Source organism: Pleurodeles waltl, chromosome 8 (genome assembly GCF_031143425.1).
Source record: "Pleurodeles waltl isolate 20211129_DDA chromosome 8, aPleWal1.hap1.20221129, whole genome shotgun sequence".
NCBI classification, from domain to species: Eukaryota; Metazoa; Chordata; class Amphibia; order Caudata; family Salamandridae; genus Pleurodeles; species Pleurodeles waltl.
The window spans coordinates 1,420,229,280-1,420,256,433 of record NC_090447.1 but is presented as its reverse complement, the minus strand read 5'-3'; the positions used below and the strand labels follow the sequence as shown (position 1 = coordinate 1,420,256,433).

At 47.6% G+C, this 27,154-nt stretch overlaps 1 protein-coding gene across 1 annotated transcript in view; it reads right to left on the bottom strand.

The window, feature by feature from the left end:
• Nucleotides 1-27,154, bottom strand: part of LOC138248710 (E3 ubiquitin-protein ligase TTC3-like) — a 1,210,547-nt gene that overhangs the window by 479,373 nt on the left and 704,020 nt on the right. Inside the window, exons 27-28 of the mRNA XM_069202542.1 lie at nt 15,188-15,508; nt 12,350-12,619 (exon numbers count right to left, since the gene is read on the bottom strand). Of these exons, the coding sequence (XP_069058643.1) occupies nt 12,350-12,619; nt 15,188-15,508 (591 nt within the window). The remainder of the gene's footprint in view (nt 1-12,349; nt 12,620-15,187; nt 15,509-27,154) is intronic.

The window sequence follows — 27,154 nt, the reverse complement described above, 5'->3', positions numbered from 1 at the left end:
CCCCTCGTTTTCCCCGTTCCCCTTCCCTTGTGCTCTTAACGTTACTCTAGCGTGACGCTGTCCTAATAAGGACCGTACCTTCGTGAGCCACGACCCTCCAGGGTCGTGGCGGGAGATTTAGCCCTTCGCGTCTTGCTTTCGTCTGGAATCCGTCTCGTGGGTCTCTGGAATCGTCTCAGGTGCGTTCCATTCCTGCTCTGCCCGCGGCGTCTCTCTCTCTTCCGTCTTCTTCCTCGCAATCGGAAACTCCTCCTCCTCTCTCGAGTCAGTCTTCTCCTTTTGTGGGGAAACCCGGAAATCCGGGGTCAGAGCACCTGGCGTCATTCCCATGTTACCATGGGAACGCGAGAGGTCTTTGAGGGAGGCACAAGAAAAGCGCCAGCACAAGGAACTGCAAGAAGCGGTCGAGGAGACCCGTCTACACTCCCCATCCCACAAGCGGGACTGGTAGAGGACCGAAGAGGCTGGAAATCGGGAGAGATAATCGGCAGAGCCCTGCTGAGAACCCGGGACGTGATAGACCTGAAAAGTAAAAGGTTAGAGCTGTAGAAACCAACGCAGCACTCTAGAATTGGAGTCTTTATGGGAGGCCAGCCAAGTGAGAGGGGCATGGTCAGTGTAAAGAACGAAAGGCCTGCCCAAGAGATAATATTGCAAGTTTTCCACAGCCCACTTAATGGCCAGGCACTCCTTTTCAAAAGTAGGGTAATGACACTCTCTAGGAAGAAGCTTCCGGCGGATGAAAACAATGGGATGTTCGTGACCCTCACTGTCAGGTTGGGTGAGGACAGGGGCCAGACTGACGTTGGAAGCGTCGGTATATAAGTGGAAAGACCTGGAAAAATCCGGGCAGTTAAGGACTGGCTCGGTCGTAAGGGATTGTTTTAGTTGTTCAAAACTGTAGAGCGGAGAGTCGGAAAACCAGGGTAATGTGGAGGGGTGCTGTTTTTTTTTTAGGAGATCTGTGAGAGGGGTGGCAATCGTGGAATACTGGGGTATAAACCTGCGATAATAACCCACCAATCCTAAAAAGGATCGTAGGTCTTTCTTGGTCTTGGGTATTGGTACCTGTGATATGGCCTCAACCTTATTTTTCTGGGGTTGTAGAGTCCCATTACCTATCAGATAACCAAGATAGGATATTTGTGTGTTTCCTAGAGCACACTTTTTTGGATTGGCCGTAAGTCCAGCCTCAGTCAAGGTATGGAACACTTCATTGAGATGCTGTAGATGATCAGACCAAGTGTCGCTGAAAACGACAATGTCGTCCAAGTAAGCTGCTGCGAACTCATGGAATGGTTTTAATAGCCTATCCATTAAACGTTGAAAGGTAGCTGGAGCCCCATGGAGACCAAAGGGCAAGACAGTAAAGTGATAAAGGCCTGATTGGGTCGCAAAAGCAGTTTTTTCTTTGTCTCCTGGAGCGAGGGGGATTTGCCAGTAACCTTTCGTTAGGTCGAGGGTGGACAGATATCGGGCTCTCCCTAATTTCTCTAGGACATCATCCACACGGGGAATAGGATATGTGTCAAAGAGAGATATGTCATTCAACCTACAGAAGTCGATGCAAAATCGAACAGACCCATCTGGTTTCGGAACAAGAACCACCGGGGAGCACCATGGGCTCATAGAGGATTCGATAACCTTTCTTTATTTCTTCTTCGATGATGTGTTTTCGGGCTTCGGGTTGCGATAGGGTCGGAGACGAATAGTCTGTCCCTCCGGCGTTCTAATAGTGTGGTGAATTAACATGGTTCTACCTGGTGTCTCAGAAAAGAAATGTAGGTGATTTTGTAAGAGGGATGATAATTGTGACTTTTCGGTTTCGGTAAGGGAACTATTTATACCTGGACCTTCTTCTGGTTCTTTGCTCATGGTGGGATAGAGGTCTATCCCTAGAGTCGGGGAGGGTGATATGAAAAACCCGGTAGCAGGGTTGTTAGTGACGTCTTCGGGTGGTTCCCATTTTTTTTTAGTAAACTGACATGGTATATTTGAGTTCTTTTTGGGTATTGATTTAATTCGATGAGGTAGGTGATGGGGGAAACTGCTTTTATCACTTTATAGGGCCCTTGCCATTTAGCTAACAGTTTATTTTCAGAGGTTGGTTGCATTATGAGAACCTGGTCATTAGGGTGGAAGGATTGTAATTTAGTTCCTTGATCGTAATATCTCTTTTGATTTGTCTGTGCTTTCTCTAGATGTATTCGTACATCTTCCCATATGGTTTGTAAATGTGATTTCAGTTTTTGGACATATTCCATTAGGGGTTTCCCCTCGTCTCCTTCCTCTTCCCACGTTTCTGCGGCCATATCAAGTAGACTACGTGGTTGTCTCCCAAATACTAATTCGAATGGACTGTGCCCCGTGGAGGATTGTTCATGTGTTCGGATGGCATAAAGGACCAGAGGTAGTTTCTGATCCCAGTCCTTTCCGGAGTCATCCACTATTTTCCTCAGCAGGGTTTTTATGGTCCGGTTATAACGTTCCACTAAACCGTCCATTTGGGGGTGGTATACAGATGTTTTTATCTGAGTGATCCCTAATGTTTTACATATTTGTTTCATAAGGGCCAACATAGAAGGAGTGCCTTGATCAGTGAGGATCTCTTGTGGAAACCCTATTCTAGAGAAAAAGGTTATCATGGCATGGGCTACTGATCTTGTGGTCATACTGGTTAAGGGAATCGCTTCTGGATATCTGGTAGTGTAGTCTACCAGTACTAGTATATAGGTATGTCCCCTGGAGGAGGGAAGGAGGGGTCCGACCAGATCCATACCCACACGACTAAAGGGAACCTCTATAATGGGTAGGGGTTGTAAAGGGGCTTTCCTGGGCGTTCCGGGTTCTGTTAACTGACACCTAGGACACTGTAAGCAATACCTTCTGATGTGGGCATAAACCCCTGGCCAATAGAATCTTCTTAATAGATACTCTTCAGTCTTTTCTCGACCGTAATGGCCACCCCCTGGCTGATTATGAGCTAAGAATAGGACTTGATTTCGATAGGGTTCAGGTACCACCAATTGTTTCTTCTCTCCGTTTGTAGACGTAGTAACTCTATACAGAAGATCCTTATGAATTAAGAAATAAGGACCCACCTCCTTTGTGGACTCCGTCTTGGCTATTTTCCAGGCGTGACAGAGAGTAGGGTCTTGCCGCTGATAAGTTCTAAAAGAGAATGGGGAGTCACCTGTTCCGGCTACAAGTTTTTCGGGGTTGGGTTCAGCCCCTGACTCCTGATATTTTTGTTTTTCTGGTCTTTTCTCTCTCCTGGTTAGTTTTATGCGAACTGGAGGACTCTCTGTGTGACTGTTGCAGAAGGGTGCTTCTGTCCACCAGTCTGGGGATTGTCTGGGTACTCTTGTTTTATCTAGGATGTCATAGAAGCAGATATAATCCGTCCCGATGATACAGTCTTCTATCAGTCTGTCCATAATCCCTACTGGGAGAAAATCGTGATATTCGTCCCATTCCACCCTGACCAACCCTAGTGGATACTGTTCTTTGTCTCCATGAATGCAACAGATAGTAACCCACTGGCTTGGTGTCTGCTCTATCTGGTTTAATAAGTCTCTGCGTATTACTGACTGGCTACACCCCGAGTCGATTAAGGCTTCAATGGGGGTTCAGTTTATTTTTATGGTCTGTTTGATCTTATAGTTTCCCCTGCCCGTACATAATACTCTACGTCGGGTGACCCCGATTTCCATAGGTTCGACCCAGTCACTTTTTCTGGGACATGCTCTCGCAATGTGTCCCCACTCTCCGCAACTAAAACATTGGGGTTGTTGCATAGGATTACCCTCTCCACGTTTGGGTGGTCCGGGTTCTTCCACTGGTGGTCAGGAAGAATATTTGAGTGGGGCCACGGGCGGTCTTACAGGGGTTCTGGGGCTGAAAGTCCTAACATCCGTAGATCGGTGATAAGCGCAGGCTAGATCTATGTTCCAGTTCCATGTCTACCTTAGGATGTTGTCTTATCCAGTTCCTAGTACTGTTCGGGAGAGAGTCTAGGTACTGTTCCAGAATAACCGTTTTAATTACGTCTTCCCTGCTTGTTCCTAGTGGTCCCAGCCACTTTAGTCCCAAATCCTTAACCCTGAAATAGAAAGTACGGGGATCCTCACTCTGTCCCCATTTCACCTTTCTGAACTTCATTCTGTAATATTCTGTGTGGTGACCGACCCTTTCTAGGATACTCCTCTTAATATCCTTGTACGGTGTAGTTCCTCCGGGGTTAGCGGACTGGTAGGCTGTCTGCAGGATTCCCGTTAGGAGTGGTGCAATATATTGGCCCCATCGTTCTTCTGGCCATTGGGCCGAAGAAGCCACACGTTAAAAGTTTGTGAAGAAGGAGTCAGGATCTTCTCCTTCTTGGAATTTTTGCAAGACAGAGCTCGGCACATTTGGATGTACTTTGCTGGCGGCTATTGTGTCAGTTTCTGTAGAGCAGTCTCATGTACCAGCTGGTTATTAGCCATGATAGTGGCTTGGCTTTTTAAGGCTGTTTGAAGGGCCTCTCTGTGTTCTGTCACCTCTCTTTGATGTGCCTCCCAGACCAGTTGGAGGGGTCGTTGACCCTCTGCCAGTTGTTTAATCATATCTTCTATTGTAGGCTTTTCCCCCCATTTTGTTCACCTCTCAGTACAGCCTCAGGTCGTCAAATCCCACTTCTGACACCACTGTGGTAGGCTATCGGCGATACAGAGGACCCTGAGCCGTACGTATGGTGAGTAGCTTTTATTAATATTTTAAGAAGGTGAAGTTACGTTAAGGTAAGGTACTATGGTGACACAAAGCCTTGTTATTTCTTCCTTGTCTTTTAACTGTCTCTGTTCTTTCTCTTCCTTTAGGCCTGATGGACGTAGGCTCATGTGGTCTGTCGTTGGTACCGGAAAAAGAACATAGGGGTAGAGCAAAGGTAAGTCGGTTGTGGGTCTTCGGAGGGTTTTAGTGCTTTGGCATGCAAGGAGAGAAGGTACTCTGGGTTTAGAGGTGGAGGGAAAAAAAAAGGTAGTGCCCGGTAGTGAGGGTGCGGGTTCGGGTAATTGTGACAGGTTCTCTCGGTCGCTCCGTGCCTTGTCTGAGTAATTACTCTCGAGGGTTGTCCCGGTGCTCCCTTTCCCCTGGCTCACCTCCGTCCCTCCCCCTTCCCTTGTGCTCTTAACGTTACTCTAGCGTGACGCTGTCCTAATAAGGACCGTACCTTCGTGAGCCATGACCCTCCAGGGTTGTGGTGGGAGATGTAGCCCTTCGCGTCTTGCTTTCGTCTGGAATCCGTCTCGTGGGTCTCTGGAATCGTCTCAGGTGCGTTCCGTTCCTGCTCTGCCCGCGGCGTCTCTCTCTCTTCCGTCTTCTTCCTCGCAATCGGAAACTCCTCCTCCTCTCTCGAGTCCGTCTTCTCCTTTTGTGAGGAAACCCGGAAATCCTGTTACCATGGGAACGCGAGAGGTCTTCGAGGGAGGCGCGTGAAAAGCGCCAGCCCAAGGAACTGCAAGACGCGGTCGAGGAGACCCGTCTACACCTCCCTAGCCAAAGTACTAGAGAAAGCAATCAACGCACAAACACAGAATGTCATCGAGGCCAACAACCCCTAGACAGTTCCCAGTCTGGCTTCCGCAGCAATCACGGCGCAGAGACAGCATTCCTGGCAGCCACCAACAACATCCGATTACTCCTAGACCCCGGCCACACCGCAACATTCATATTTCTCGATCTCTCAGCAGCCTTCAAAACGGCCTACCACAGCACTCTGCACAGCAGACTCCACTACATAGCAATCCATGGAAGAGCCCTGGAAAGGATCCACTCCTTCCTCTCTGGGAGGACACAGAGGGTCAGATTCCCGTCCTATAGCTCCAGACCCACAGGAGTCAACTGCGGAGTCCCAAAGGATCCTCACTGAGCCCCACACTGTTCAACCTAAACATGGCACCTCTTCCTGCCATCGTCAGAAGCCACGGTATAAACATTTTGTCATATGCCGATGACACACAACTAATTTCCCTCACCAAAGACCCAGGCAAGGCCAAAAGGAACTTTCACGCAGGAATGGAAGCCGTCACCACCTGGATGAAAGAAAGCTGCCTAAAGCTCAACTGCGACAAGACGGAGCTCATCATCTTCGGAAAGGACACCTCAGCTTGGGATGAGACATGGTGGCCCACGTCACTTAGGTCCCCCCCTCCACCGACCAAGCACACCCACAACTTAGAAATCATCCTCGACTCCTCCCTATCTATGACCCGCCAGGAAAACTTTGTCACCTTCTCCTACTGGCACATACTCCACAAACTCCGGAAGATCTTCAGATGGATCCCAGCAGACTGTCGCAGGACAGTCACCCATGCCTTAGTCATGAGCATGCTCGAGTAAGCAATGTCCTCTACTTCGGCACCTCAACTAGGAACATAAAAAAACTTCAACTCATCCAGAATGCTGCTACCAGACTCATTCTGGACCTCCCTCACTGAGAACACATCTCCCAATTCCTGAGAACCCTCCACTGGCTATCGGTCGAGAAATGAATCACCTTCAAGTTTCTCACCCACACGTACAAGACAATACACAACGCAGGACCAGCCTACCTGAACCACAGCATCTCCTTCCACACCCCACCAGATCCACCTGCTCCACCCAGATGGCCCTGTCCACAGTCCCTCGCATCTGAAAAACCACCAGTGGAAAACTATTTTTTACCCAGACTGCAGCAAAGAGCTGGAACAACCTCCCCCTGCACCTCAGACAAAGCCCGTCGCTCACAATCTTCAGGAAGAACCTCAAGACGTGGCTCTTTGGATGATGCCCTCCCCTCCCCCCCAGCGCCTTGAGACCCTCATGGGTGCTTTACAAATACTGATTGATTGACTGGTGCATGCACCCTTTTTCACCATAGGTCACTGCACCAGGTCACTATAAGTCATCACTATAAGTCACCCCTATGGCAGGCCCTCCTAGCCTAGAGGGCAGGGTGCAAGTGTATGTTTGTGAGCGCACTCCTGTACTAGCGGAGGTGCCCCCACGAACTTCAAGGCCATTTTCATGGACTTCATGAGTGCAGGGACGCCATTTCACGTGTGTACTGGACATAGGTCACTACCTATGTCCAGCTACATTATGGTAACTCCAAACCAAGGCATGTTTGGTATCAAACATGTCAGAATCATATCCCAATACTGTTGCTAGTATTGGAAGTATGCTCTCATGCACTTTGTGGGCTCCTTAGAGGACCCCCAGCACTGCTCCTACCAGTCTTCCAGTGTTTTCCAGGCAGCCCAAGCTGCTGCCACCCCTCACAAAGGTCTCTGCCCCCCAGCTGCTTGAACAGCTCAAGCCCACGAAGGCAGAACAAAGTATTTCCTTTGGGAGAGGGGGGTAAAACCCTCTCCCTTTGGAAATAGATGTTACATGGCTTGGGAGGGGTAGCCTCCCCAAACCACTGGTATGCTCTGAAGGGCACATTTGGTGCCCTCCATGCATAAATCAGTCTACACTGGTTCAGGGACATCCAGACTCTGCTCTGGCGCGTAACTGGACAATGGAAATGGAAGTGACCACTCCCATGTCCATCACCACCCCAGAGGCGGTGCCCAGAGCTCCTCCAGAGGGTCCCTGGGTTCTGCCGTCTTGAATCCAAGGTTGGCAGGGACATCTGGGAGCATCTGAGTGGCCAGGACAAGGGGGTGACATCAGAGCCCACTCCTGATAGGTGGTCCCCTGCCTAGGTGACCAATTCCCCTTTCAGGGATATTTAGGGTCTCTCTCTTGGGTGGGTCCTCAGATTCTGCTTGCAAGATTCCAGCAGGACTCCTCTGAAAAACTTACTTCAACTTCTAGCCACTGGAACAGCAACTGGACCCTCCACAAAACGACAATCTGCATCCACGAAGAAGAGTCTTTCTGTAACCTTGTTTCCACAGCTCCATCCAGCTTCTGCAACATTTCCATGGCTGTGCATCCTCTGAGGGTAGCAAGTCTTCAGTCTGCATGATAAGGAAGAAGGAATCTCCCTTGGAGTGAAGGAGCCACTCCCCTGCATCCACAGGCACCTACTGCTCATCCACAGTTACCTCTAGAGATCCTGGCTGCTAGACAATGCCTACACTACACAAATTATGGGAAACCTGGACCATGTATACGGTGTGAGTACCTTAGGTACCTACCAAACACTAGACCAGCTTCCTAAGGTTTTCTTTTGAAACTGAAAAGTATTACTTACCTGTAAACTGTTTTACCTGTGAATTCTAAACAAACCACATTTGATACTTGAAAGTGATACATTCTTGAAACTGTGCTTATTTGCAAGAAGGATACTTTTCTAGAAATAAAGTAACAAAGTATAGTTTTCATACATAATACATTGGCCTGGAGTTTGTCATCGAGTGTGTGCATAATTTCTTCAATGTTTGTACAAAAAATGCTTAGCACTACCCTCTGATTAGCCTATCTGCTTGACCACACTACCATAAAAGAGAGCATTATCATCATCTATGTTAGCCTCTGTAAAGCCTCTGGGGATCCACTGCACATTATACCTTACTTTGCTATAGTATATACAGAGCCAGCTTCCTACATTGTTAACCAACCACGATGCTAGGCTGGAGGAACAAAACAGCTTCTTTCCAAGATGGTACTGCCTCTTTGAGTCCTTATCCAGGGAGTGGAAGGGAAGGCGCCATGGGATGTTGAGGCTTAGATGACAAAGCTCTTGGGGTTAGGGTGCTGGATCAGGAAATCCAGGTCATTAGGCACAGGCCTATGTTGGCGGGGATTGTCCTATAGGGGCCCCTGTGCTAGGGAGGAACATGTTCCCAGCAGGACCTCAGTGAGGGCTTCATTAAAGGAGCAAAAGGTGGTTCTGATTTGGAACTCAGTCAGGAGGTTAGTCCCGACAGCCACCAAGGGAAGCTCGAGGCACAGGACCTCAGCGGCTCTACTCACCACCAAGGAGTAAGAAGCTCCCCTACTGTGGCTACGGAGGAGGGGAGAAAGCATACTATTATCAGGTGAGGTACCCAACCTTCTTAGCATCATTCAGTTCCAGTCCATAGGATCTTCCAGCTGGTATTATAAAATGTCCAGTGACCCCTACATGCCCTCGCCAAATACAGACATCTAAGAATAAGGGTCTAATTCCAATCTAGGTACCAAAGGCCCTGCCGTAGACGTAATCAGTGTCGAGCATCGTCGTTTCGGCTCCGTGTTGGAGTCGCCAATACGTATAGGATCGACCCAGCGTGGCGTCGGGAGCGTAACACCTGATCCAACAACGGGGAAAGTTGAGGTAAAACTAACACCAGTTCGGATACAGAAGGGGATCGTTGGGGGGCCCTCAGAGCTAAGGGCTAACTCACCGGCATGGAACCTGTGGGGGCCCCTGTGAACCCCCAACAGGTTTTGTCTGCCCAAAAATGAGGCACATGCCCTCGTAAAACTCCGAGTTTGGCAGGGGTGGCTCTGGTTCCTTGGAAGTCGGGGAGGCACAGAGCCGCCTCAGAAGTAGGTTCTGAAGATGGAGGCCTAGAGCGAGGGCGCTCCTTGTCCCGTTGTCTCACTGACGGGGTGAAATCAGACATAGCTTGTGCTTCTTCGATTTCTTTTTGTGCTTACTTAAATGACCCCCAAGATTTGGAGTGGGAGGAGGAGGAGTAGCGATGACTTAGCGAGCAGTCTCGGGACCTTTCTCTCAACCGAGATCAGGAGCAATGTAGAGTTGGACAGCGAGCAGCTTTAGGGACCGCTCTCTCAAAGCCTTTGGGTTAATGGACCGGCAGTTGGAGCATGATTTCGGGTCGTGGTTGTGCTCCAAGAACCACAAACACACCAGGTCTAACTCCATCACTGAAATAATGCCGTGGCAGGAGTCGCAAGGCTTGAATCCAGTCTTCTTGGACATCCTCAATGCACCAGAAAAGTTAAAAAATCTTGGACAAAAAGTGGAAAATGCACTCAAAAAAGCAACAGAGGGTAGAGGGTAGCTCTTCTCCAGATCTGCACATAGGCTGGGACAGAAAGAAAAGAACTGACGTCAGCGTGCTAGGGTCACGCTTATGTATGACCTGCAACGTCATATCCGGCGTCCACAATGCAAATGACGGACACAGAGTCGACCGAAGCCACCTGATGGTACGCAAGGGTACTGCTCGAAGGAAAATCTCCCGATCCAGAATGACGCCTGGGAAAACTCTAAGGTCCAATCACTCAAAGCATGCAAACCCTCTTTAGAAGAGTTCTTTTAACCCTTTCTATCTCCTTCCAGCCATCCTTTCACCTTTCCATGTGGCCATCCACCTACCAACCATACATCCACCCTTAGACCTGTAGGAAAGTAGCATATTTCTGACATATTTACCCCCACTTTTTGCCTGGTGTCTGTGTGTTTAGACTATAGTACACTGGGATCCTGCTATTCAGGACCCCAGTGTCCATGCTCTCTCCTCTAAATTTGGTTGGTGGTAAACATTTACACCCACAATTGGCATACTGGTGCACCTATGTAAGTCCCTAGTATATGGTACTGAGGTACTCATGGCATTGGTACACCTGGGGTCTCCCATGGGCTGCAACATGTATTATGCCACCCATGAGAGCCCATGCAAACTGTGTCTGCAGGACTGCCAAGCCACCCTTCTTGAATTGGTGCATGCACCTTTCACTTCAGATCTAATGCTTGCCTTATATCGCGGTCACTGCACTTGGACACTATGTCACCCCTTTGGGTAAGCACTTCAGCCAAAGAGAAAGATGCATGTCCCTAAGTGTGAGGGTGCTCCTGCATTAACAGGGTACCCCTACAAACCCCAGATCCAATTCCCTGGGCAGTGTAACTGTCAGGAAGCCATCTTAAGGTTTGTAGTGGACAAGATAGGTCCAGCTACATAATGACTTCTCCGAACCTAGGTATGTTTGGTATCAAACATCTTGGAATCATGCAACTACACTGACTCTAGTGCTAACTGCATGATCCCATGTATTCTGGGGGTTTCTTAGAGGATCCCTCAGTTCTGTCTGTGCAGCTTTACGCTGCAGCAGACCCCAGATACTGTTCTGCCCTCTTGCTGATGAGCCTAACGCAAGCATGGGAAGGCAGAACAAAGGACTTCCTGCAAGAGAGGTGTGAACACCTTTCCCTTTGAAATAGGTGTCTCTGGGTTGGGGTGGCCTCCGAGTGCCACCAAACTGCTTCGAAGGGCACATATGCATTATCCAGTTTGCACTAGTTCAGGAACCCCGGTTCCCTCTCTGGTGCAAAACCACACAAAGGACATGGGAGTGACCACCCACCTGTCCAGCTCATCCAACTCCTCCGCTAGGGAGGTGCACAGAGCTCTATCAGGTGGCTGGTTGATTCTGCCATCTTGGAAATAAGGTGGGCAGAGGCCCCTGGGGGCATCCGACTGGTTAGGCCAAGCAGACAACGTCCCTACAGTGAGCGACCAACCCCCTTTTAGGGTTACTTAAGGGCTCCCCGAGGGTGGGTCCTAAGATTCATCAAGCAGGACTCTTCAAGGAACTCTCTGCAAGACATCATCTGCTCCTGGCCTCCAGAACCGCTGCTGGTCTGCTTCTGCAACTGAAACAAGACTGAATCCAGTTAGGAGGGCTCCCACTGCAACATTGTTTCTCCAGCAAAGGTTAAGATTTTAGGAAGTAAACGTATTACTTCTAGGGAGATAACCAAGCACAAAAACAACCCTCTTATTACCATCTGCTTGAATGCTTTTGGGTCACTTTTACAATGTATAAGGTCACAAGGAAAATGCCAGGCTGGGGGTCAAATGCAACATGGTGCATCTGTGAACTTCCTTGTATTATATGAAATGGAGCATAAAGGGATGAAATGCATGCTCTACTAGAATACCTCTGCAAGGGTCTTCCAAGAGTTTAGGTCTAGATTCAAGGATAAGTTTATTTCAGGGGGGTAGCGCTTATGAGTTTTTGGTGTGGCCTGCAAATGGGCTCTCCATCCAAGAGCTCTGTCTGTTGAGACACAATGACTGTTGAAGAGATAGGCTGTGCAGCAAAAAATTGAAGTGAAACTTAATTGGTGTGTTTATATCTACGTTTATTGAACAGGACACCTGGTGTGATTTGGTGGTATAAAAATAGATGTGATTGTGCCCCTGGTCCTGTTTGCATCTCTACTAATTAATATATTTCAAACTAAAATGGAATACTCAATCAAACCTCTTGACTGATATTCATGGGTTAAGTGCACAAACGTGTATTCACATTCAGTCTCGGGCAATTTTTAAATATAGTTCAAGTAATTCTCAAGAGTCATGCACACAAAATCAGTCAATATAAACGTTTATAATCTGAAAAATCCGATTGTCTTGGTGCTTACCAATTACATTAAAATATTTATCCAAAGCTTGATGCAGTACTGGACACTGATATCTTTCTTTATACTCTTCTAAAAACCATATTAGACACCGTTTTAGCTCAGGTGATTGTTCATCGAAATATTCTACTACTTCCGATAATTCACTGCAGGTGATCAGAGAGTTCAGTCTGTTACCATATGTTTCGTTCCAAAGACTACAGAGTGATTCCAGGTCAAGCTGCAGTAAGTGATGGAGATAATGTGACAGAAAAACATCTGCTGCCAAAAGACCTAAAAGGAAATCATCAAGAAAATCAACAACTGAGAAATCCCAACGTTTTCATTGATTGCATTTCAACAGTCAAAGTGTGCATCAAATCAAATGTAAAGTTAAAGTGATTTACTTAGTAGCAGTGTTTCTGCAGGAAACCAGTATGCCTGCAGAATCTTCAATCATGAAATCTGCTTGTTTAAAGAATCAAGGTAAAAATTTCAAGGAGCCAGTACAGGTCAAACAAACTAATCCGTAATGCCCCAAAACTACATAGTATTGCAATCAACTCTAGTGGCAGCATTACCCAAGTGCTTTGAATGTCTGACTGCTACCATCAGACTAAAAACAATGGGAAAAACCAATAGGTATTTTTGTGCAAAACTCTATTAGTGAAGGAGTTGCCTGACCCTCACAAATACAAAAAAAAAGGATGACAACATAAAGAAAAATAAAATTGGTCTCAAAAGGTACCCATTGCCATAGTATTACAAGGCACTTACTACTTTGTGCTCCTTTTGAAACATTAACATGCTGTTACTCATAGTGAAGTTAGCCAGCAGCTTACAGGGGTTGATTCGTTTATCTGATGCTGCAGTGTACAAATGACAACTACAGACTAGGAGTGGGCAGTACTTGGTGACTCCACATTACTATTGTAATGCGGAGTTCTGGCCAAATTCCGCCAGTTGTCGTGTGATAAACAAATTTCCCCCCAAGGCTCCAGAGAATGCAAGCTGGCAAGCGTGATTTGGTGTCCCCTGATGCAATTTTCGAAAGCAGCGGCCGCAGTAAGAGGGCGGCTTCTTGAGTAGATTTCAACTCGAATGGCTGCATGCTCTTGCACAACGCTTTGTGTCATTCTCACTGATTTTTCAATGCTGCTTGCACTACTGGCACTAAACTGCAGTGCAAGGTGCACATTTTTTACGCCTGTTGGTGGAAATCTGCAGAACCACGCAGCGTTTTAATGTCACTGCAAGTTTCCACAGAGAGAAACTCCACGAGTTCTGCCCACCCATAATACAAACTAATGCATGAAAAGGACTGACTGAAAGCCCCTATTAGAAAATATAGTACATATGGAAAATACTAAAATCAAAAAGGCTGGCCTACGCCCGACCTAATGACAGAGGAACCAGGAGCTTTATATAAATTCCATGAAGGTCAGGTAATAAAGACAAATTTGCAGAGGAACCAGCATCTATTAAAACATTAGAAAATGTTAACTTTCACTCTTAAATGATATTTTAGTTTCCAGTCTTGAACATCCAACTTGAATGTATTTTGCTGTTAAAAAAAAAGCAATAAAGACAGATTCATAAAGCAGCAGAGCTCTATACATAGGTTTTAGCCTGGTGAAGTTATAAAGGAGAAATCTAGGAGTAATCTTTTGAGTTATAAACATCAAATCAGCAGTGTTGATGGTTACAGTAGTTGATAGATTTCAGAGGTTTTGCTTAGTGATAACATGATTACACGGAGCATATGGAATGCCTATTAGCTACATACAATATGGTTAATGGGCATCAATGTTAAAGGTAATGCAGTAAACATAATAGTGTATGACCTTGAGGGTCACGCAATATGTACTATAGTGTCAGTTCCTTTTGGTTTGCATGTTTGAATGTTACATTTCCAAGTGGTGCCATGAAGTGCTTAGCAGTTGCATATATACACATTGTTGTTACTGTGGGAATTTCCTCAACAAACCATACCATGTGTATATATGTAAAGCTCACATTCACTGCTAAAGCACTTTCTTGCCAATGAAAACATGTTTAATGTGACCCTACTCGAAGGTGTTAATTTTATCTAATGCAGAAATATGAAAGACTAAGATGCAAAGTAAGATCTGAACCACTGACCACAAGTTTAAGCACAGTCTAATGCAATAAATACATTAGTTCAGTAAGCAGCATGCCATCTCGGAGGTAGCATGGAGACAGGGTTGTTTTGGTTACTTGCTACAAGGCCTTGAGTGAGTGATGGGGTGGAATTTGGGTGGTACTGTCATTTTACTAAGTTTGGGCCTATTGGTTGGTGCTGCAAGATTACATTTGATGTCATTCAGGAGCCAATGCGTTTATTTTCAGTGGTTTCCCCAAAGTTAGAATAGAAGAGGAAAGGCAGAATGTGGTAGGAAGATCTTTCAGTGTCCCTCAAGATGAAGTGCTGTTGACCTGAGAGGACAGAGGGGAGGGCTTTGTGTTACCGTTAGTCGCATACACCAGAGGCCTGGAAGGACAAGATAATAGTTATCTCTGTTATACATGTTATAAAGATGGCATTCAATTAAAATCTTTAGTTTAAAAATTACTTTCGACAGGTAGAAGGCCAAGAATATTAAATGGAAGAAAGAATTACGAAAGTGGTAAGGATCTCAGCAGCTGGGAATAGTAAATTTCTTGAGACAGCTCATGTTAAGAGTGATAATTGACCCTTCGTTCAGGTATATTTTAATTATAGTGTGAATCAGAATGTATAAGGAAGGAAACCTTCAGGCATTACAGATAACATCAACACAAAGCATACAACACAGTGGTAACATAAGGTTCACAGTTCTTTAAACATGGTGATCAACATACCTAAATCATTGATCTCTTTAAGCCAGGAGTGTAGTTTTGTGTCCACTTCATGGAGCTGACTCAATATGTGAAGAAAGATTCTTGTCTTAACCTTATCACTTTTCTTGATCAAATGATTAATAAGCATAGCCATAACTTCATACTGAGTAGAGTTGGTGATGCTTGTGGAATAGATCATGTGCTCTTCCTGGTTTATTACAAGCCACATGAATAAATTACTAATAAGCAAAGAGGTGTTGTGGACACCCATTTTAATGAGCTCAGCATTTTCCTTAACAAGTTGCAGCATAGGGTCAGCACCACATATCTTCACTGACTTGTCTGTTGGAAGAAATGGCACTGTTAAGAAACTAAGAGTAGAAAACTTGATTCAGGCTGGAGTAAAATCTATAACATACTGGTCGTGCTTGTTGAAAACATTTCAGACGTGTCTCAACTACACATGGGCGAGTCAATATGACTTTGAGTTAGCCAAATTAGTCTATCCATAATAAAATAAAACATTTGAACAAGAAAAAATATTGGCCAAATAGCTCTATCACAGAGCTTGCCTACAACAAGCAAGTCATTTAAATTACCATTGAGGATTGAAAACTGCTATCTAAAGAAGATTTACACTCATGAGACACTATGCTAAAATCAATTACATCTTGAACTATAAAAATAAATATATATATATTTACATCTTGCACTACAAAAGAAAGAGAAACACTTAAACCAAAAAACAATACGCTAAGAGATGAGTTAAAAGGGTCTGGAGGAGATGGACATGTTACTTACCTTCGGTAATGCCTTATCTGGTAGAGACAATATCTAGTTGTAGATTCCTTACTTTAAATTTTCCCCAGGCGCCGCTAAGTGGCATCGATCGGCTCCACGTCTGTCGTCGCCCACGCTGGACAGAACATCGCAGGACCTATATAGGCACCACTCCGGAGCGCTGACATCAGTTCTTTTCTTTCCGTGCCAGCCAGCACTAATTTGAAGAAAGAGCTACCCCTCTCATTTTGTCAATTATTTTTTGAGCGCCTACACTCCTGGTGTGTCAAACAAGTTACTTACCTTCGGTAAAGCCTTATCTGGTGCAGACCCAGACTAGCTGCAGTTTCCTTATCTTAGAATTCTCCACCAGGCGTCAGACTGGATCTGGAAATCTTTCCTCAACAGTACCTCTGCGCATCGGTAGAGGGCATTGAGCAAGTCCGCAGCAACGTCGTTCCCGGATACGACATCAGCAGAGCCCATATATTTCCTCCTCTGACGTGAGTGTAACAAGAAAACAGCCAAAATCGCCCCAACCGAGTCTGAAGAGTACACAGTTCGCAAGCAGGGAGGATCGGTGGGTCGATAAATCTGTGGCTAGTCTGTGTGTCTACCAGAAAAGGCGTTACTGAAGATAAGTAACTTGTCCATCAGATAGAGAAAACTGGCCGCAGATTCCTTATTTTAGAATTAGATACCCAGGCAATCCCAATCCAGGAGGAGGTATGCAAACAAATCTCACCAGTCTTGCAAAGAACAACCTGGCAACAAAGTGGAAATAACCAGACACGAGACAGACAGGGCGAGAAGATAATGTAAGTGACCCACAGGACAAAATGACCGGCACATCACTACAGTATATGCAAAGTCTGGACTGGAAAGGAAAGTCCCCACAGGGAATGTGGCAGCGGCCACGACAAATGGGGCAGTCAGAGCCACAATAAACAACGGTAGGATAGTAAAATGGTAAACATGTCCAATGGATCTCAAGAGATAGACACTTAAAAAAGTGAAAGAGAACGTGAAAAGACATGGAATAAGTCAGAGAGACCAATTAGGGTATCAATGACTAGCAGAACGTGCAAGGGAGAACTATCACACAGCAGGATGGAATAGCACCCCAGCAGAGCATACATGTGAAGCACACACGAGCTGAGGTAGAAGGCCACTATTTACCAAAGTCAAAAATATAACACTCAAAAGTGTTCAAGACAAACAGTAATGGGTGCCTCAGAAGAACCAGGGAAAACATAGCTCCAGAATCCAATAGGCCAATAGAGTTGAAGGGACCAGAAAGGACCCACGCAGTAAGTGCAGAGTGTACGTGCACAATAACAACACAGGGCTAAAGACAGAACCCTTGAAGTGGAAAGGAACAACATAGGGTAAAAGAACCCGACATCCCCGTGTGTACACAATTCAAAGAATGACACTGAGAAAAGAAGTGCAGGGACCCCTGTCTAGAAAAACAGCCATGAAGAGGTAACAAACGTGGCCATTCATGAGAACGGATGGCGGGATAATCATCCGTTCAAAAAGGGACCAACAGAACTGTGCAGCACAAAACAGAAGAAAGAAGCAAAGTAATCCATGGAAGAGGAACCGGACCAGCCAATGGCAGCCAGAGAGAAAGACCAGGGCAGCAGGAAAGTAACAAAGAAAATGGAGACCGACTCAGAATGGAGCCTCACCACTAGGAGCGAGGGAGTAGGGCCGTGGCCATGAGGGCATAGAAAATCCAGAGGGCAAGAACAACTGGAGGATGAGACGTTGGCTGGCCTAAGAAATATAGAAGGTGTAAAAGGAAAACATCTTGTGCATAGAAGGACAGTACCACACCTGAGCCATAAAAGATGTAATGCTTGGGAAAGAACAGTGTCGGTAAACAGGTGAACACGCAGACAAGAGACACGCGTGGAGGGAACAACCCTCAAAAGTGTGCATAAAAGAGGAGCCAAATGACCTGAGAACATCAAACAGACCAGTGACAATGGAATAAATACTGACAACGGTAATAAAGAAATAGCAGACATCCTAAGCAATCACAGTGGATAATGAAAGAAAGGAGGAAGTCCACCAAGAAAGCCATAGAAAAGCATGCACAACCTAGGATTGTAACCAAAACTATACCGCTCTTGCTAGATTGAGAGGACACGGTAATGCATGGTGCTAGAATAACATACAGAAGAATAAAGGAATACTTTGTATAGACAGGAAAAGAACATTCCTGGGTCTTGTAGTTTCTCACTTGTGTTCCTCACGGTTTCTTTCTTTCACGTAAGATATTGTGTGTTCTATTGCAGTACTACCTCTTCCAGATGACAGGTAAACATGAAAGAAAGAGACAGTGAGGAAAACACCACTGGGAAACTACAAGCCCAGGAATGTACCGAAGGAAACAATGACAGGATGATATAGTCAGGCATGAACCGAAAGGGAACAAATGGAAATGAGGAAGGGTGACCTACTGGTGGATAGTACCGTTCCCCGAATTCTATTTATTTATTTAGTTTTATGATTCATATTATTATTATTATTTTATTTTTTGAAAAAATAAACACGAGGTAAGTGAGTACTGACACCCCACAAGACAGGGTGGGAACCAGCAAAAGGCATCAATATGGGCCTGTAAACAGAGGAAGAAAAGGTATAATATAGAACCTTAAGAAAAGCTGGGGAAACACCCTTCTGCAGAAGAAGAGTAGGAAGGTAGTGCCCACGGCAGGAATCCTAAAACAAGTTAAGAAAGACTTTGCTCCCGGTGGAGTAGAAGAACATATCCTTACTAGATAAGGAGAAGGAGGAAAATGTAGCAAATAGCTTTCATCAAAAAGCTCGAAAGAGCAAATGTCAAACACAATCTCTAACCAATAGAGACGATAGGTGATCCACCTAGGGGCAAACTAAGACACATAGAAACGTTGTCAGACAGCACAATAAAAAGAGAACTACAATAAGTGGTATAAAAAGAACAAGCTGTGGCAGACCACTGGGGATGGTCAAATGATAAGTAGGGCTACTGGCCATGCCTCAGAAGTAGAGCTGCTCCACTACATGGCGATACACTGCCGAATTGTAAACAATTCTGAAAGGGTGATGCTCTAACTCACTTTGAAAGCATTCGGAGTACAGGGTTTTAACTACTAGTCCACCCATCCTTAAAAGGGCACGGAGCACCATCAGTACAAGTGTAAAAAAAAAAAACATGGTTTAAAGCGTCAACTAAGAATAGGAGTACACTCTGGATCGAACCAGAGGGCTGCAATAAGTGCAAGAAACGTGTAACAGGAAAGGATGGGTACAAAACAGAACATACACCTGCCAGAAACTTGGCAAATCATGTAGTCCTGCAACGAAGTAGGCGAGTGGATCCGGAACAGAATGGTACATCAGTCCCCACCATGAGAATCTCGAAAACGGCGCAAGAATGAATCTGCATGAGCACCCTAAAAGAGATCTGCCATCAAATGGCATATCAATGAGAGCATCCCGCACAGGAGCTGAAAAAATTAGAAGGTGACAACCAAGCCCTGCGGAGTGTGGCAACAGACACAGCCATAAGTCGACCCACGGAATTGGTAGCATCCACTCCAGTGTGAACCGTGATCCGAGCACCTTGAGGACCATCTCTGATCAAAAGGCGTCAGAGCAGTATGAGCATCCTCAGGGAGGGATGGCAATAAACGCTCCACGGAGTCCCACAGAGCATGTGAGTTGCGAGCCAACACACAGCAGGTGTTACAGGAGCAAAGGACTGCACAAGAAGAAGCAAACATGTGCCTGCCAACATCGTCCAGCTTTCTGGCCTCTTGGTGCAGCGGGGCAGGAGGAATCTGTGCCACGTCAGGAATGCCCAAAGCAGTTTGTACCGCAAAACTCCAATGAATACGGTGGTGGGCGAAGGCATAAAGGATTCTCTTGTGCCAGCCAGTGGCTGTGGGGTATAGAGGGGTCTGCAGAAGGACAAGAGACAGGCAGGTTCCAGACACCAAGCAGGATGTTGTAAAGAGCCGTGCAATAAGGCAGAAGGGGTTCAGTAGAAGACTGTAGGAAAGTACCCTCTTTCTTCATATGGTTACCCCCATTTTCTGCCTGTTGTCATTGTGTTTGACTGTGTTCACTGGGATCATGCTAACCAGGACCCCAGTGATTATGCTCTCTCCCTTCTAACCTGGTTGCTGGAACACTTTTCACCCTGCATTATGCATAATGGTGCCCACATGTAAGTACCTAATATATGGAACCTAGGTGCCCATGGCACTGGGGTACCAGGGGCTCCCTATGGGCAGCAGCATGTATTGTGCCACCCTTACGGAGCCCATGCAAAGTGTTCTGCAGACCTGCTACTGCAGCCTGCATGAAAGGGTGCATGCACCCTTTCACTATCATGTCACTCCACCAGGTCACTATAAGTCATCCCTATGGCAGGCCTTCCTAGCCCAGAGGGCAAGGTACAAGTACCTGTGTGTGAGGGTACCCCTGCACTAGCAGAGGTGCCCCCACGAACTCCAGTGCCATTTTCATGGACTTTGTGAGTGCGGGGATGCCATTGTATGCGTGTACTGGACATAGGTCACTACCTATGTCCAGCTACATAATGGTAACTCCGAACCTAGGCATGTTTGGTATCAAACATGTCAGAATCATACCCCAATACTGTTATCAGTATTGGAAGTATGATTCCATGCACTCCGGGGGCTCCTTAGAGGACCCCCAATATTGATACAACCAGTCTTCTAGTGTTTTCCGGGAAGCCCAAGCTGCTGCCACCCCTCAGACAGGTTTCTGCCGTCCTGCTGCTCGATCTGATCAAGCTCAGGAAGGCAGAAGAAAGGATTTCCTTTAGGAGAGGGGGGGGTAACACCCTCGCCCTTTGGATATAGGTGTTACATGGCTTGGGAGGGGTAGCCACCCCAAGCCACAGGTATGCTTTGAAGGGCACATTTAGTGCCCTCCGTGCATAAACTAGTCTAGACCAGTTCAGGGACCTCTAGTCCCTGCTTTGGCATGAAACTGGAAAATGGAAATGGATGTAACCACTCCCCTGTCAATCACCACCCGAGGGGTGGTGCCCAGAGCTCCTCCAGAGGGTCCCTGGGTACTGCCAACTTGAATCCTAGGTTGGCAGGGACCTCGGGGAGCATCTCAGTAGCCAGGCCAGGCAGGTGACGTCAGAGCCCCCTCCTGATAGGTGGTCACCTGGTTAGGTGACCAATCCCCCTTTTAGGGCTATTTAGGGACTCTCTCTTGGGTGGATCCTCAGATTCGGCTTGCAAGATTCCAGCAGGACTTCTCTGCAACCTTACTTCGACTTCTGCCCACTGGAACCACGACTGGACCCTCCAGGAACAGCCAATCAGCTTCCATGCAGAGGACTTCTTGCAACATTGTTTCCATGGCTCCTTTCAGCTTCTGCAACATTCCCCCCGGCTGTGCATCCTCTGAGGGCAGAAAGTGTTCAGTCTGCGTGAGAAGGAACAAGGAATCTCCCTTGGAGTGAAGGAGTCACTCCCCTGCATCCGCAGGCACCTACTGGAACGACGACCGGCTGCATGGATCTTCTCTCATCCTGAGCTGTGTGGATCCTGCATCACAGATGGTAGTCCAGAGTTGTCCCCTTGGTCCTCTCTGCCAGCTGTCCAACTTTGGTGGAGGTAAGCCCTTGCCTTCCCATGCAGGACAGTACCCCTGTACAACACTTTTCTTGAGGCTGTTAAGGCTTATTTCCGTCTCCTCCAAGCAAACTTCCGACTACGTGCAGCTCCAGCCCCCAGCACTCCTTCCTGTGACGGACAGCCCTCTGCGTGGTTCCCCTGCGGCATGGGATCCCTTTCTGTAGTGCGGTGTGGACTCCTTCTGTGACTTCTGTGTCCCCATCCTTTGGGACTCCAGTGGGTGCTGCCTCCTCTCCTGTGGGCCCTTTGTGTCGCTGAGGGTCCCTTGTGACTCCCCCTCCTGGGTTGAGTCCTCCTAAGCCTTGCTGGTTCCCGGCAGCACCACTTTTCCAATAACCGCAAATTTGCCGTAGCCATAGCTAGTTGGTGGAATTCCTGCACTGATACCCATCTGCAATTTTCATTCCAACGTGGGACATCATCTGCATTCCCCAGGAACCCTTCTCCGGCTCCCGGGCTGCAGAGCGGACCTGTTCTTTCTCACCGTCAACCAACTCCTGCAAATACAGCTGGGTGGGTAGTAGCTCCTACTCCTCGTTGTCTCCACTGAAACCTTTGGAATTGGTTCCTTCTCGCCACAGGTCTTCTTTCTTCAGGAATATACTGCTGATTTCTTGCAGTCTTGTCTGGGTGTCTTGTCTTCTTTCCCTTTGGGTAGTTTTTGGAAATGCCAGTGTTTTACTCCTGCTTTCCTGGTCGCTGCAGGGGTACTGTGCTAATTACCTCTGTGGTGTCCTAGTACTCCCAGGTCCCCTCTACACATCCCACTTACCTAGGTGGTGGTCCTGTGCTTGCATTCCAATTTTTTAGTATATGGTTTGAGCTTCCCTTAGGGTCACTATTGGTTATTGCTATTTGCACTGTTTTCTAACCTTTTCTATGCTTATTACTGTTTACTAGTGTATATAATTAGTGTATTACTTACATCCTATTGGAGGGCTGCCCTTCTACTGTTTTGTGGTACTGTGTGACCAAAAAGAAAGTACTTCCCTTTTTGTGCAACTCAGTGTTTTCTTTCGGGTTTGTAAGTGCTGTGTGACTACAGTAGCTTTGCATGAACTTAGCATGTCTCCTAGATAAGCCTGGATACACCCAGGGAGGATCAGGCAAAGCCTAGTAACACCCATAGTTCTGCTGGGAGCACTGTCAGTAATGTAAAGGGGGGGTGGGCATAAAAGTAAGTCCATTTTTGCCCCTAGTTCAGAGGGTGTCCCAGAATAGGAATAGATCCTCCTCCGCCCACTATCATCTCCCCAGCATCTGGGGAGAGCCACTGCACAACTCCAGGGGATTCTCTAGATAAGTGAACTCAGGCTGGAGGAGGCCAAGCTGAGGCTGCAGCAGCAACAGCTAGCCCTAGCAGGGAGGCCTTGGCAGTGGAGAGACAAAACAGGGGGTGGGGTTAGCACCCCATGGTGGCAGCAGCAACTTTATTTTCAGGGGGCCTAGAGTCAGGGAGGACTCTTGATTCCAGAAACCTCAGTAAGGTTATTCCCCCATACACAGTGGGGGATGACAGTCACAAGTAGTTCTCTGCTCTGGAGGGGGCCTGTATAGTACAGAGGGTCCCCCAGAGACAGTGGGCTGCTGTCCTCTGGCTCTCCTTCTCTGACAAGGGAAGTGACAGACTCCACACTGTCAGGGAAAAGGATGCTGATAATTCCACAGGTTTGAAGTCTGCTCTTTTAGATGGTTTTGGTCTTACCACTGAACAATACAGGATAAAGATCAGGGAGACCAGGAAAGAGTCCTTCCAGGATTTGGTTGATTTTGTGGATTGCTCCGTGAAGACTTTGCAAAGTTAGTGACTGTGAGGGCTTATACAATCTTATTCTGAGAGAGCCTATACTTAACACTTGTGTTACTGATTTGTTGCACCAGTACTTGGCCAACTCAGAACTGACCTCTCCCCAAGAACTGGGAAAGAAGGCAGATAAATGGGTCAGAACAAGGGCAGTGGCTAAGTCAAGCATCCAATCAGAGGACGAACCCAGAAAGGAGCCTGAGAATGTTCAGAAGGTTCAGAAGGTGGATCCAGCCCAGTATCCACACTGAATTCGAACTGCACTGTTCTCTGCGTCGGGGACGACGTTGGCCGACGTCGAGTGGGGGAAGCTAGCCTCCTCGGAAGTGTCATCGTCCGACTCTGGGAAATAAGAATAGGAGAGTTGAGTCGATTAGGCCAACGGCACCATGAGGGCCATCAAGGCAATAGGATCAAGCAGAGGAGACAGAGGTCGCAAGAGGTCGTGCACGGGTGCCAATCCCAGTACGGAGTCAGAGTAGAGAGGCTGAATGTACAGAGGTCAAAACTGCCGGCGAAGACCCCTTCAGAGCACTTGCCACCTCTTTAGGGCCCGAAGGTGCTTCAGAGGGAGAAGAAGACCCAAAGATGGAATGCAGGGATGTGTAGTAGTCCCGCCCCAGTAGTCCAGTCGCCCCAGTGCCAGGATATGGCGGAAGGGAAGGGGTGGCTTGAGTGTGGACTCCACTGCAGGAGAGCACGAGGGTGGTGACGCTGATGGGCATGACAGCATCCAGGAAAACTTACTTGGAGACGCCGATGGACCACCAGATGTCGACAGACCATACGCAAAGGACTTCTTGAACGCTCACGAGGAAGAAGACGGACTCCGACGCCTCCGGGAAGATGACTTGTCCAACCATGCCACCAGGAGCTTCATACAACACTCTATCAAGGATTTGGGCTTCAGGCGATGGCAGGCATTGTGATGAGAGCCCAGACAACACAAACACACCGAATGGGGGTCCATGACTCATTTGTCAGGTACATGACCTACAGGACTTAAACCCAGAAGGCATAAACACTATTTTCAAGAAAAAAACATTGAAAGAAAGAAAAAAAGAAAAAAAAAAAAAAAAAAAAAAAAATCGAGAGAAAAGGCCAAAAGGGCCCGAGGTACCACTATGGAAAAGAAGAAACTGACATCAGCGCGTCGGAGGAGGGAATATATGGACTCTGCTGACATCATGTCCGGGGACGTCGTCGCTGTGGAGTCGATTGACGCCCTCTACCGACATGCAGAGGTACTGCTGAGGAAAAATATCCGGATCCAGTCTGACGCCTGGGGGAGAATTCTAAGATGAGGAATCTGCGGGTAGTTGCTGCTTTTAGATGAGTATGCCTTCTTGTAAGACCGGGTTCAAGCCCTGCAGATCCTGTCATCGGGCGATGTCCATAACAGATCTGCACCTCGCCTGCCTTTGGTGTTTGGCGAGTGACCACGGCTCAAAGTCATGCTTAGAGTATCGGGCCATGAATCTGAATGCTTTGAGGAATAGTCCCTAAAGCGCCTGGCGGCCGAACTCAGTCAAGAGGAAGATCCTGGGATCAGTCGCAGAGTCCTCCCCCCCCCCACCCCTTTCCAAGTCCCACTCCAAGTCCTCAGGACGATCGGTTAAATCAAGGTACAAGAAGAAGTCAAAGAAGAACAAACGATCTTAGACTTCCCCCTGTCTGTCACCCAGCAAGACAAGGGATAGGGAGGGTTGTCACTATAGGCCTCCATTCGTGGAGTGTGCATCTGGATCGGCTCCATGCCTCCCCAAGTTGCAGGGAGCAAACCCTGCTCAACTCAGAGTTTTATGCGCCATGCGCCTCACTTTTCCGCAGTCCAACTCCACTGGAGTGCCTTTAGGCCCCGCAGGGTTGGAAGGGGCCCCCTCAGTTTCCGCACCAGCTGCTTCAGCCTCTGCTTCTGGGGCAAACATTGATCCGTTCCTGGATCTGAACCAGCATCAGTCATACCACCTTGACATTACCCAATTCCGGTTCAGATGCCGATACTCCCGGCGGGGTCTGTGCCCCCTGGCAGCGTTGACCCTATCCTCATTGCCTACTCCAACACTGAGCCGGTTCTACATCATGCGATGCCGATGGTGACAGGGGCCTTGCCCCCTATGTCGGATCCTGACCCTTTTTCTTATGGGTTGGGATACAGTGAGGAACGGGAAGGGTTACCGGAACCTTTGTAATACCAGCTACAAGACACTATAGACTGGCGTACTGACCTAGGTGAAGCCAGTAGTTTAGATACTTTCCCTAGATACTGGCATGCTTTGACCCACCCTACCGTGGCTACAGAGGAGAGAGCATCCTACTTGATGGTGGTACGAATAGCATCCGAGATCCTGGGCCTCAAACTGTCTTCGGTGGCAGTCAGGACTAACCTCCTGAAAGAGGAGCTTCAGTCCAGGGATTTATCCTCTGAACCCCTCTTGCCCTCTATTGAAATCCTTACTGTGGTCCTGCTGGGTACCAGGTCCAAACGCAGCACAGGGGCTCCTGTGGACAGGACTATTGCTCTCTGTCCTCAACCAGGTGACCCAGGGTTCCTAACGCAACACCCTACATTTGAGAGCTTGGTTATCCCAGCCCCTACTTAACTGGGCGGCTTCCTTTCCACACCCCAGGATCAGCAATACAAGAGGCTGGACCAACTTGGGAAGATGTTTTGTTTCTCCCGCCTCGCACTGTGGTACATTAATACCACATGCCTTTTGGGACGCTACTCCCATACATAGTGAGATACGGTTGCACAAGTGCTGCCACAGGTCCTGGAAGAGGCCTGTGCCATTCTCTCCTAAGCAGTTGCTGATGGGAGAGGTGTAGCGAAGTTCACAATCTGTTGTGGACTGGACACAAATGACTCACTGGGCAGAGCAGTTTCATAGACAGTGGGCCTTAGGCACCACATTTAATTGAGAACCCCAGGCTTTTCAGTGCAGGGAAGCCATCTTAAGGTATGTAGTGGACACGGGTCAACATGAGTAGTCCAACTACATAATGGCTTCTCCAAACCTAACCAAGTTTGGTATCAAACATCTTGGAATCATGATACTACACTGATTCCAGTGTTAGTTGCATGATACTGTGTACTCCGGGCATTCCTTAGAGGATCCCCAAGATCTGCCTGTACAGCCTTGCAGGGTCTGCCTGCTAGCCCATGCTGCTGCAGACCCCAGACACAGCTCTGCCCTCATATTGCAGTGCCTAACTCGAGCAGGGGAAGGCAGAAGAAAGGAATTCCTGTAGGCAGAAGGTGTGACCTCCTCTCCTTTAGAACTAGGTCTCTCTGGGCTGCGCTGGGGTGGCCTCCCAGTACCACCAGACTGCTTGTAGGGCATTTGGTGCCCTCCTTGCAAAAAACAGTTTGAACCAGTGCAGGAACCCCCTGTTTCCCACTCTGGCGCGAAACAACACAAATGACAGGGAAGTGACCACCCCCCTGTCCAGCTCCTCCTCTAGGAGGTGCACAGACCTGTTGCATTGTGGGCCTCTGTGGCACGGGCAGGGGAACCGGTTCGAGCTGGGCTTGGAGAGCTGTCCGTTTTTCCAGCCGCGGGGTTCGCCGCAGCCCCTTTTTCCGGCCTCATGTCACCGAGGCCCAGGAGATAGCATCGGGCCTCAGTAGGTTCAGGGCATGGTGCACCCTTGGAGTTAGGAGTGGGCGCCACCCCTCTCTTACCTGGTGACTTGCCTTTCTTTTTGGGCTTCTTTCGTTTTTCC